Source organism: Accipiter gentilis, chromosome 2 (assembly GCF_929443795.1).
Source record: "Accipiter gentilis chromosome 2, bAccGen1.1, whole genome shotgun sequence".
In the NCBI taxonomy this organism is placed as follows: domain Eukaryota; kingdom Metazoa; phylum Chordata; class Aves; order Accipitriformes; family Accipitridae; genus Astur; species Astur gentilis.
The window spans coordinates 8,882,477-8,894,676 of NC_064881.1; the positions used below are offsets into that span (position 1 = coordinate 8,882,477).

The following is a 12,200-nucleotide window of genomic DNA, read 5'->3' on the forward strand; positions in this document are numbered from 1 at the left end:
CTAAAACTATACTGATAGTTATCTTTTACAGATCACCTATTTGGTATCCCTTTTCTTACAGCGCAAGCTTTGGAAATAAACTGTTAACATCTCCAGAAGTTCCTAACTCTGGGAAAACCGGAATATTTTCCTTCTGTGCTGTTGCTCTTCCAACAGAGAACAGTAGAAAATAACCCCTCTACTTCGTCTGTCTCCAGGGCACAGGACAACTCTCTCGACAGAAACTCAGGGGAAGTGGGGGAGAGATAGATGGACACATTCACAGCCTCAATCTTTCCTTCTCTTTGTTGGCAGTGTGGTGCCTGCTACACAACATCTGCATTTCACTTAACCTATTGAGCGGTGCGCTTCTGCCATAAGCCAAAGGAACAACTAACCACAGTTTCTTCTCTGAGCTGGAGGCTTTCTGTCCACACACTTACCCAGTTTTAGCATACCACAGCTTCCTGTTAGACTCATTTAGTACTGTACTCATCCAGTTCTGCCTGATTTGAAGACATGACAATATTTCTAGCAGATCTTTACTGTATTTAACATTAGTCCAACTACAGAATAACCTCTTTTTCAGGGATAAACATTCTTGTTTACCTGAAGGTTTTTTTAAATACTTAAATCATTATCCCGAATACAGGTAAATATATCAAGAAAGTAGTAGATGAGTTTATTAAAGCCAGGGGTTTTTTTTCACTCAAGAACCCACAGGAAAGTTGCAATAATATCTTAATCAAACAGAAAGAAAAAAAAAAATCTACAACATGGAAGAGAGGTAATATAACTTTCATTACAAGAAACAGTACTGAGTTTTAGAACAGACATTAAAGTTTTATTCTTGCATCACAGTATGTTCAAGAACACTAAGTGAAAAAAAATTGCTATTTGCAAATTGCAGCAGGAGACTGTGAGAACAACCAAGCTACAGTTCTTTGATAAATGGCAACCACCACAAAACCTGCAGAATAGGCATCTGACATAAGCAAACTCATTACACTATTTGTATAGTTGAGACTCTCGCACCAATAAATTTGTACTCAATAAAAATCAGAAAAAGAACAGCTTCTTGTACCTTCCTGAGTTACAGACCAGGTGTATCCCAATGAGGAGTTAGCATATGCTTCACTTGCTATTCAGGCAATTTCAACCAGCAGTTTCTATCAAAGCTGTACATGTGTCCCAGACACTCCCACGTACAGGCACACATTCTTTAACTGACAACTTTTGTGGTTACACCAGGGATTATGCCAGGGACGCAGCACGCACTGCACAATCTAAAAACTTAAGAATAGCTTTGCTAACATAAGACCAAAAGCCCTTTCTCAGGGATGCCTAGGAGAAAGTGTAAGAACCATGCAAATATAAAGGTATGTCCAGAGAATTAATACCCTCCAAAACTCATAATTTACAGACATCATCCCACATCAAAGTAGGTATCTTTCTATTTAGTGCATTTTGGTGACTATTTGATCACTTACCTTCTGAAAGCAGAGGGAATATTCCCTGCTCTGTATGCAGTGCATTCTGCCTTTACTTGCACCACATGTTCAAAGATTAGGACAAATGGCATCCAAGCTGGCCTGACAGCTAAAATACTAATAAGGCAATTATATGTTCTTCAGAGGCCAGGTATCTCTATGGAGTCTATGTAAACTTTTGTCATGGGGTTAATTTCTTTCTTAGTATTTCAGCTGGTTTTTAATCTCTCCTGAAAGCCAATCCCAGAGCCTCATAGTTAATTTTAAGATTATACCTGTTAACAAAACCAGCTCTTTTTATCACCAAGTTACTCTCCTGATAGGACTTGAACCTGTAGAAGACTAAAAAGTCAAACACCCAGAAGGAAACGGCAGTGAAGTAGGAAGCTTTTCTGAAACAAGCCAATATTTATTATACTGTTGGTATATAGGAAACAGAAGCTGTATTTCCAAATGGCCAAGTCATTAGGACAGCCTTTGTGAGCCAGATGATAGCCTCAGCACTGTATGCTCTTGCTCACCCTCTTCCAGCTCCCTCTCTTGATCAATATGAACTCAATTCTCTGTTGGGGAAAAGACTTGCTCTCGCTGTTATGTAGGATGCCCAAATACACAGGCTGAGGCTTGCCTTCATGCTGCTGTTCTTTTGTTATTGAATGGGGATGGGAATGAGATGCTCTTACCGCTGTTACAAAGTCTGTATTTTTGACTAATTTTAACTTACCTATTTTTTTGAGTCTTCATTTTACGTCTATTCAGAAACAAAGTAGCCTGACACAACGGTGCCATGACTAGGGTCTAGCAGACAGCATAATTCAACACAAAGAATAATATCAAGACAGAGAACCATCAAATGCAATGTCAAGAGGGAATATTAACAGATAGCTATTGTGAGATGCTGGCTCAAAAAATACCAAGACAGCCCAGAAAAATCCCCATAGCATTTGACCTTTTATGCAGCTGCACTGAAAAAAAAGTAAACAAGAAACTACATTTTTTCAGATGCGTAAATACAAGTACTAAGAAACAAAGTTTGTCACTGTTTAAAAAGCTAGTCCAAACTAGATGTCTCTCCTGTATTACGAATGACATCTACTGTCACAGAGTATTTAAATTTCCATAACAGAAAAGCAGAAGCCATTAACTGCCACTCAAAACAAGATTACTTTGAGAGCTACAAATCAGATGTGACATTAAGATTGAATGTTAAAATACAGTGACAAGTATGTAACAGGTGCTTGGACAAGTTTTTTTTTTTTCTTCCTGAAAATTGGGCTAAAAGGTTAAGTTCACAATCTATTTCAGGTCAGTATATTCTCATAGCAGAATGGCTTGTGTCACCAGTGAAACGGCTGTGGTGCACCCACTTACTCTTTCGTGGGACTGAAAATCCCCAGACAACTACTTCAGGGGACTAATTTGAAAAAATAAGTGAGAGGCTAACAACAAATAGTCTGACAGCTACAGATATCCTCAAGACATCAAAGTATTCCTCAGTAAGTACTTCCTAGAAATAGGAAGATAAGCACATGACACCCACGTAACCCTTTCAGTTGTTGTGGCTTTCATTTAAAATCAAGTCTCTTCTTGTTACTGATGCAATTAAAACACTAAAAGGTGACTCGAACTCTACAGATCAGAAATTGCAGAAACCTTGAAAAATCAGTTCAGAGGCATGAATTACCTTGTTCACCTTAACAAGAAACACTTGAAATATCCATTTGGTTAACAATTTTGTTTCCATCTCTGTCTAAATTTCAGTAACAGTATTTAACCTTCACTACCACTGGGTTTATCACACAGGCAAAGACATTATATTCAGTTACTTTCATGCCATAGAGCAGGATTTACCTGGATGCACGCAATGAATGGTGGAAAGTAAGACAGGCTCATACTCAGGAAATTATTGAAGTTGTTCAGCAGCTTCTGGATGATGGCTTTTTTCTCAGAAGGAGTTTTAGATTTTTCTACCTCATGAAAAATTCCACCAAACAAACTGCTGAAAAGCTGCTTGGCAAATGTTGGATCTTTCTGTAAATTACAACAAAAGCAGTAAGGCCACTGAATTTTGCTGTGACACAACAAATAAAATTAAGAAATACGACCCACCTTGTACCTAATCCCTATGTGGAGACTCTGTGGGAGTGGAATAATTAGTTTGGCACGCGTCACACCTATACTGGGTATTACTGTACTACCTATTCAAATCACATCTTAATTCTACATAAAGAAACTCCAAGACAATGTAGATTTCAGGCCAGAGTGTTGGTGGACAGCATGGAATTTACTATTTTCACATATTCACAATTCCCACTACAGGAATCAGACACCCAATATCATCTTATGGACACCACTGCCAGTAAAGAGGGTTTCAGGAAAAAACAGAAGACGTCAAAGTGTGAGGAGACCCAGACCTAACACTGAGGCAGCTAACACAGAGAGACAGACTGTACAGACAGACAGTTCCATCTGAGATACAAAGGCATTTTTTCAACCCAGAAACACATCTGTATGTGTAACATAATCCTATGCATTCTGGTCTATCATGGAACTGGAGTTTGGTCTAACTCTTGATCTGATGCTATTCAGATAACTCATGAAGGTGCTACCTCCTCTACATAGATATAAGGGACCCTCAAAAGAAAGTAAATACAAAGGTAATCAGGAACACTGTGACTTCCCAAACACTGTAAAATGGGACAGATTCAGCCTACAGTTTCTGCTGCTCTCAGGTAGGAAGAAGAACACTGGATCAGCTTTACTGAGTAGTCTGAGTCCAGTCTTAGTCACAGTAACTTTATTTGTATTTTTACAACTCCACTATAGCCGTATTAAAGAATAAAAATGGCTGTTTTGTCGCTGTACAGTGAGATGTCCTTTGCAATAATGTCTGTAAAGACCACTACCATTTGTTTCTCAAGCAGAGGAAGCCAGAGGCAATGGACAGCAGCTAATGTCTCAGATCCTCCGTTTTCAACTCAACTGCTCAGGTGAAGCAAGCTACAAGGCATCTTCTCTCATCACTACACCAGCCCAGGGGTAGGATAAACAATCCCTCAAAACAGACTCTTTAAATGCGTATCACAGTGGTTGACTTTGAAAGCAGTTGCCCAACTACGTGTCATTTTCCCTACACGAACAGAAAACTTCACAAATGACCTTTGAAAAGCAGACAGACCTGGGCAAGGCCCTGCAGAGGGGCAATGAGACTGCAGTATTCAATCTGGATGTCAGGAAGGTCTCCTACTCGGTAACTTCTGTACAAAGTAACCTGGGCATCATGCTTCATCTTCAGCTCAGATTTCATCTCCTGAAATGCATTGCTCATGTTAAAAAAAAGATAATACTACTTAGAAAGACCTCTATCTAGATAAGACAAATTAAGCAAGAGCATTTCTGAAGTGTTTTGTAAACTTTTGCCATACTTGTTAAACAAATACCTTTTCTATAAAGCTGTAAAATGGTTAAACCCAAAATTATCTTAGTCAATTAAAAACTCCAAAGTCTTGTTCATAGACTTACTTCAGCAATTAACTTTTAATATGAATGCCTTGTAGTTCCTGCTTCCATACAGGTAGTATTTAAGTCATTTTTGAAGAGAATGATTATGACTGACAGCTAGTGAGCTGCTATGATTTAATAAGTTACTGCCTGCCAGCTGAGCCACAGTAGTCCATAATATGATGGGTCTTAGCCTGGCCCAGGTGCAGAGTAAAATGAAGTTCCTAAAGCTAGTGTGTTTTATTTCACACAGAACTGATTCCTAGTAAAATTTAAACCAAACCATAACAACACTTTTGTAAGCTGCAGTTGTTAAATATAAGCCTCAGCAAAAGGCAGGGCAGCAAGGAATACATTTAAATTGAATAAGAGCTACTACCAGATATAGACAGAACTTATCTCTTCCTCTGTCTTTCTTCCTTTTCATAGCACTGATATGCTGTAAGGAAATCAGCAGTAAATTTAGAGGTTGGGATTTTATTTTTAACTACTACCATTACCAGTTAAACCAGCAGACAATGGGTGAATATAACCATTGGTAGAATGGAAGAGGGAAACAGGAGAAAGCTTGAAGATTTTTTTCTCTTCTGTAAATCCTTTGTAATATTGCTGTTTGAGCCCGTTTTTCCTCTGCACAACTTCAAAGGGATATTTTCAAAAAACTTTCAAGAGAAAGATGCTGGGAGAAATTAGGACTGTTAAAGCTATTTCCAAATACTTTCTTGCTCAGGACCTACTTTTTCCTGTTTTGCCCCATCAGGTATAGTATTAATGCAAGCCACCAAGTTCCATTTGCGTTTAAGTGCAACAAATCTCTTGAAAGGTTTAAGAGGTCCTGATAGCATTCATAGCCTCTTCTGGTCTTTTACTGCGGAATATCACAGGGGGTTTTGTTGGTGTATTTTGGACTGTCATACAGAACATGTTTACAGGTTCTCTCTTGCAGGGTAGGAGGAAATGGTAGCTTTAGCCTGCAAGTAAATATAAATTGGCTAAAATAGGTGTTTGTGTGGTTCTTCCAGACGGAAATTCTGTTTACAGAGTTGTCTGCAGCTGCAAAGAATTATAAGAGTGTCTCAAACTGGTAGCTCTCAATCCTGGGTTCCTTTGCTTTTGGTCTAACTGCTATCATTTTTGGACGATAATCTATGTTATTTTTAGTAACATGAACCTCTGAAAAACTGTTACAGAGCTTAAAAATACTTAAACTTATTGTAAGTACATAACACAACCAGGAAACCCACATAATACTAAGTTTCAGGCCTTGATAAACACTCAGCAAATTATTATTACTGACGTTCCTTCAGGTTAAAAGTACGCAACAGTTCTGGTTAGTCCATGAGCTGTATCGCGTTTTTTAGTTCACCTTCAGACACTGGATAATGTTCTCCAACTACTTCTGCAGAGCACTGTAGCTTCAAGGTGCCTAGTTTCCAGGATGACAACTGTAAAGAGCTTCCCATTGCCATTGGGGACTCCATCACATAAAATCACTTCATACACATTAAGTGGTAGACTGGAAGCATTATCATCCAGCTCTTTTCTCACTCGTGCTAAGTAACATCATTTAACTTTGAGCACATAAATAGCATGATTTCCAAATAAAACCTTCTAAAGCTCTTGAAGTAGCAACAAGTATCTTACACCTACCTTTTCTTCACAGAATTACTTCTAGAGATGAAGTACAAGACTGCAAATGGCATTGGGATTTAAGGTTTTAAACTTATTTGAATTGACAAACCTTTTCTCTCTTCTGTTCAGCCACACCTTTTCTAGCATAAATCAGACTGAGTTTCTCTTGGTCTTTCAAGAAACGTCTCCGCAGTCTTAGAATTTCTGCTCGTTCTTCTATACCTAGGGAACACACGATCATGTCCACAGCTTTTCCTTTCTCAAGCAAACTTCAGATTTAAGGCAAGAGCATCATATAACAACAAACATCACCTTTTTATTTACTAACTTACCAGCTAGTCTCTTAAGTTTCATATCCAACAACTCAAGGCAAGGCCTTTCAACAAGACAGCAAATTAGAACAAATGAAGGTGTTCTTAGGAGAAGAGGTAATAAGCATTTACAGAACATGGATGAGTATAGGGGTCAAACTATTGTACTGGGAAAGGCAATAAAATTCATGGACAAATTTGTCCCATATGACAGATTTATTTCAAGCTCTCAAAGGCAAGTATGGCATTTGCACCATATTCCATAAAGTATATAGCTTCCTACATAGAAGAGGTGTTAAATATATTCAAAGATTGGGTAATAAAAATACAGTAGTATATTTTTTAAGTCACTATTTCAGAGCTGTCACTGGATCAACTCCTGCTCAGGACAGTCATGGAGAAAGGCGACTTTACAGATTGCTCACTTCAGTCCATTTCCTAGGAAAGAAGAATGAGCTAACTAAAACATACCACTATAACTGGTATTGTCCTGGTAGAAGACCAGGGACTGACTGGAAGGTAGACTGATCCCTCTGTTTCTGTACTTCAGCATGGTCCATTCAAAACTGCCCTGAAACACCTCTCAGGTATTGAAATGGTCTATCTTTATAGCTCTCTGCCTGAACTCCTACTCTTATCCTTCCAGTCAAAATTTTAATGACAAAGTAGGCAAGGGTGAAATGGGGAGGAAATGGGGAGAAGGAGCCTAAGCCATTCCAGAACAGTACTGATATTTTTCAGTTATCAACTAAGTGGATGAAGGAGCAGTCTCAGAAAATAGCAGGTAGTTTAATGACAGATTGCAATATGTTGCAGATCATGTCAGCACAGCTGAAATTGTTTGGAAAAAATATGTTTAAAGAGATCTCTTCTTTAAAGAGAAAAGCAGTTAAATTTAAAACAGAAGGGACAGAACTCTGACATTCATGCTACAATTATCTTAGGGAGAGGTAGGAATGCAAAGATCGCATCAGCTGGTTTCTTATCTAGTCAGTTCTTTTGTCTAGCAACATATAGTTTTGCAGTTCCTAGCACAATTCTAGCTTTTGCCACACATTACGTATTGCCACGCAGTTCTGAAAACAAAATCTCTCAAATTGAACCTCAATTAGAATATATCAAAGATAATGGACAGTCAGCCAAATAACTGACAAAGATTGTCTATAAAAATGTTGTATTTACAGAGAAATTGCATCATAAGGCTTACAGACCTTTAGTTTTGCTGTCCACCTCATCTCCAGGCAAACCCAACCTTTTTTTCCCGAAATCCGGCCCCACTGGTTTGAAGGTTACTTGTTTAAATTTTTCACTCTGTTTGTTAACCAACAGCATGGACGAAGACAAGGATTCGGAAGATGAAGGAACTGTATACTCTGCTAACGTGTCAATGCTACTTCCAGTTAGCCAATTAAAAGAACTTCTGCCACCTGTAAAAAAAATAAATTGTAAAAAAGCTGTGACATATCCACATATAAATCAACTGAAAACATCTATGAAGCAGGTAATTTTCCTTCCCCCAAAATATAATTCCCCGTGTTTATGGGCAGAACAGATTTCAAGCTGTTAGGTAAGAAACAAACTTCTTTTACATTAGGCAGAACATAAAATACATATGAGACTAACAAAAATGTGACTGGATGTTTTTTCTCATGACGTCAAAACCCCCCAAAAAAGCCCTTGAAAACAAAATATTAAATGCATTTACACCTTTACATTAAAAATTCATATGCAACAGAAATGAACAGAATGAAAACATTCCCATAGCAAAGAAGAAAATTCAGAAGACACTGGTCTGGACTTACTGACATGCTGTGTAGGTGTAAATTCATATCGCTGTTGGGTAGCCCTCACTCGACCACCAACTGACCCAGAAGCTGAAAAGGATCTTTCTTGTGATAAATTCCTGTGGATACTCTGAGAAGCTTGAGTCTCCACAAACATAGGTGTGAGCACAGTGCTTTGATAACGCCAGCTGGAATTAATTACAAAATCCTATGAACACAGAAAGATTTTAATAAGAACAGTAAGAATGGAAGCTTTTTGCCTTCCTTCCTTGATACAGGATAGCAGAAATTAAAGCACAGAATTTAAAACATTATCCCAGGTACGGGGGCAGAACTTGACTATAAAAAAACCCCAAACGCATAAAAGTTCTCCACAGTGAGCTTTTTTGCTGAGCTAATTTGGGCTGGTCAGCTGAGGACCGATTTACAGCTCTTATACCAGTACTCCTTTTTCTTCACAATTTTTCTCCAGCTTATGGTACTTCTCTTGACTACCCTCTTTTTTAGGTATTTCAGAAGTCTATACATCAACCATACCTGGTATATTTAATTATTTTAGTTAAATCTTTTTTTTTTTTTTTTTTTTAAAGAAAGCCAAATTATTGCCCCTGAAAAAAATCAAACTTCTGATACTGTGCATAACCCATGACTGTTGCATCTGTTAACTATGGAGTACAAAACGCAATTTCAAAAATCTCCTTCGCTACGCCATTCTTGTCCAAGTGGTAACTACATTAAGGAATAGAATTTGACACATGCTTGCAGGCAGGATAACAAATTACAATTCACCTGAAATTTGCATTCAGACAGTGGATGCTCAAATATTTTTCTGGAATAATCCGGGCTCTTGCTAGTCATTTCAAGCAGAAAATTTGTGATTAGACTCAAGTACTGTGTTTCAATCTTGGTGGAATATAAAGAATTTAACAATGACAGCATGCGATCAAGAGTATTTGTGGGTAACCTTGTCTCATCACTCCAAAAATTCCTAACAATTAATCTGTAAAAGCAAGGAATAAAGTTATTCATGGTTATCTGCTACCAGAAAACACAATGCTATCAAAAAAGTCAAGCTAAAAAACCCAAAACCACAGTAAGACTATAAAGCCTTCAATTAACTCTTTCATGCCATGGATCTTCCATTGAATTACACCAAATTTTTCATTCATCTATCATGCTCTAGGGCCATTCAACTAATATTAAAGGTTTACTCTGTACTCTGAAATTATTTCTATTGAGTTGTTTTCCTCTTGAGAAGTGCTATGGCTGGAGAAGCACAGAGATCTCCTATCTTTTGCTTCACCAAAAAATTACAAATATCCAACATCCTCCAACATTTAATCTATTTTTGTGTGTTTGTGTATAATGAGGGCCTTCTTGTTTTTCAAAAACACTAGAACATTAATGCAGAATTAGGTCTAACATACTGGAACAAATTCTCCATGGCTTAGAAGTTTGTTCAAAAGCTCTATGCTTCACTTAAATTTGGTGTAAAAGTATGGGACGCAATTCTATAAATTAACTTACTGGAAGAAAGGGAAATAATGTTATCTCACTGCTATGCTTTAATATTAAAATACTTAAAAAACCTCTAAGGATCAACTCTTTTGTTACAAACAAAGAAAGAGCAATTAGGGATTCATTACTTCAGACAGTCCTGACAAAACTGTTTACTCACTGCAGTTCAGCATTCTCATCAATTAGTCCTCGAAGCAACACTTCTTTTGCCAGTTTGAGTATTTCCTGAGAATCACCGTCTGTCTGGCTTTCTGGATCACTGATGGTAGGAGAAAAATGTCTCTTAATGACTTCTCTCAAACAATCCATAGTAAAATAAGAGGATGAGGATGGTGGGAGAAAAGGAGGAACTTGCCCTTCTCAAAAATCTCAACTCAGCATGACAACACCGCATTTTTTTCATAACATGAGGTCTTAATTGCCAAAAATGTTTTGCCTCTCCACTACTTAGAAAAGAAAAAAATCAGAAATCTAAGTCATACATGTTAGGTATTTATTACAAAGGCCAAACAGAAGTAATTCTGAGTTTGCAAAGTTAAAACTGAGAAAAAGGCAGAGAACTAGCTTTTCCCAAGTGATGATAGAGTAAGAATTGACTATACTTTTTCTTCACAATAATTATCCATTCAAATAGTTAAGTTATCTTGGGAAAAAGCACATAATAGAACCCAGCTATGTTAGATGATTCAAGAGCAACCCACTCGTCAAACTGAGTCCATGCCTGTTCCCTACTCTAAGCGGTCAAACAGAAAGAAGGCCTTTATACTACCAGACTGAAGGGATCCAGATCATGCCAAAGGGCCTTAATACACCTTCTACTTAGAAGCAAATTTCTCAAGGGTACAGTTCTTACTAGTTACAAATTCCAGCAACAAGAAAAAGTGGAAGCATCAGAGCTAAGACCTCTTATGCCATCATGCTGTGGTGATGCAACACCTCAGTTCTGGGCTAAAGTTCAGGTCTAAGTATTTGTCCCTTAGTGGAAGTGATAAAATTGCCACCAGAGGCCAGAGCTACTTAGGGAAACCACAGGCTCTATTCTTCTGAGAACTGGAAAAATCCCACACTGAGGGACATGAAGTTGGAAGACAGTGTTACAAGCACTTTCACTCTGCCTGTGAGAAACCACTGAAAGACAACATCTGGAGTGAATACACACCTGTAATTATCATAAATCCACATCAGAATATCATACATGCGCTGTCGACATAGTACAGAAGGGTGAGAAATGAACCCTGTCACTCCAGGAAGAAGCTCTTTAAGTTCTAGTGGTTTTAGTTTAGATAGCATCTTGTACACTATATCCAAACAAACCCTTTGCCTTTCATCATCCCTAAAAAGAGAGGGGGAAAAAAAAAGAATAGTTACATTGCTTTTCTCTTCACTGTTACACACAGAACCAGAAGATCAGTTTAGGTTTTAGCAATAATATTTAGTTTTGCATAAAGGGCTCTGGGTAAATACTTTTGAGTTCAACCTGAGAGTAAGAATATAACTGAAGTAACACATACTACAGAAATTCACATCGCAGTGGTGTTTCAGCTTAATGCTATTTAGGGGTTTTTGTTTGTTTTTCACAGTGAGCTAACCATCGTAACTCCCAGATTCCATTAGCTCAAATTAGGAAAGCAGTGACCAAAAAGTGAACATGAATTATAAATGCTTCTGAATGTAAAATTGCTGTGGCCAGCACAGAAAATATTATCAAGAAATTTAGACTATGCATCCACATTTGTAATCACATGACCACTCACCTATGATTCATGATCTGGATGAAGTCTTTACTCTTTAACTGCAAGTGAAGATCAGGTACTTCTTCTGCCCGGCACATTATTACTTCCAGACAGCAGGTTTTCATCACACCATGAAGTTTGGGTATCAAAAAGAACACTGCGTTCATAAACCTTAACATAACCAGAAGCCAACAAAGAAAAGCAAGTTATTTTCTATTATTCCTCTAGATCTACAGTGAACATACATGTAAA

General features: G+C 37.8%; 1 protein-coding gene across 2 annotated transcripts in view; it reads right to left on the bottom strand.

Annotated features, from left to right (window-relative positions):
* Window positions 1-12,200, bottom strand: part of PRKDC (protein kinase, DNA-activated, catalytic subunit) — an 88,026-nt gene that overhangs the window by 26,492 nt on the left and 49,334 nt on the right. For both annotated transcript variants that reach the window (XM_049827806.1, XM_049827812.1), the window contains exons 54-62: window positions 11,970-12,119; window positions 11,375-11,548; window positions 10,376-10,474; window positions 9,487-9,697; window positions 8,716-8,905; window positions 8,125-8,340; window positions 6,712-6,824; window positions 4,648-4,779; window positions 3,321-3,500 (exon numbers count right to left, since the gene is read on the bottom strand). In XM_049827806.1, the coding sequence (XP_049683763.1) occupies window positions 3,321-3,500; window positions 4,648-4,779; window positions 6,712-6,824; window positions 8,125-8,340; window positions 8,716-8,905; window positions 9,487-9,697; window positions 10,376-10,474; window positions 11,375-11,548; window positions 11,970-12,119 (1,465 nt within the window). The remainder of the gene's footprint in view (window positions 1-3,320; window positions 3,501-4,647; window positions 4,780-6,711; window positions 6,825-8,124; window positions 8,341-8,715; window positions 8,906-9,486; window positions 9,698-10,375; window positions 10,475-11,374; window positions 11,549-11,969; window positions 12,120-12,200) is intronic.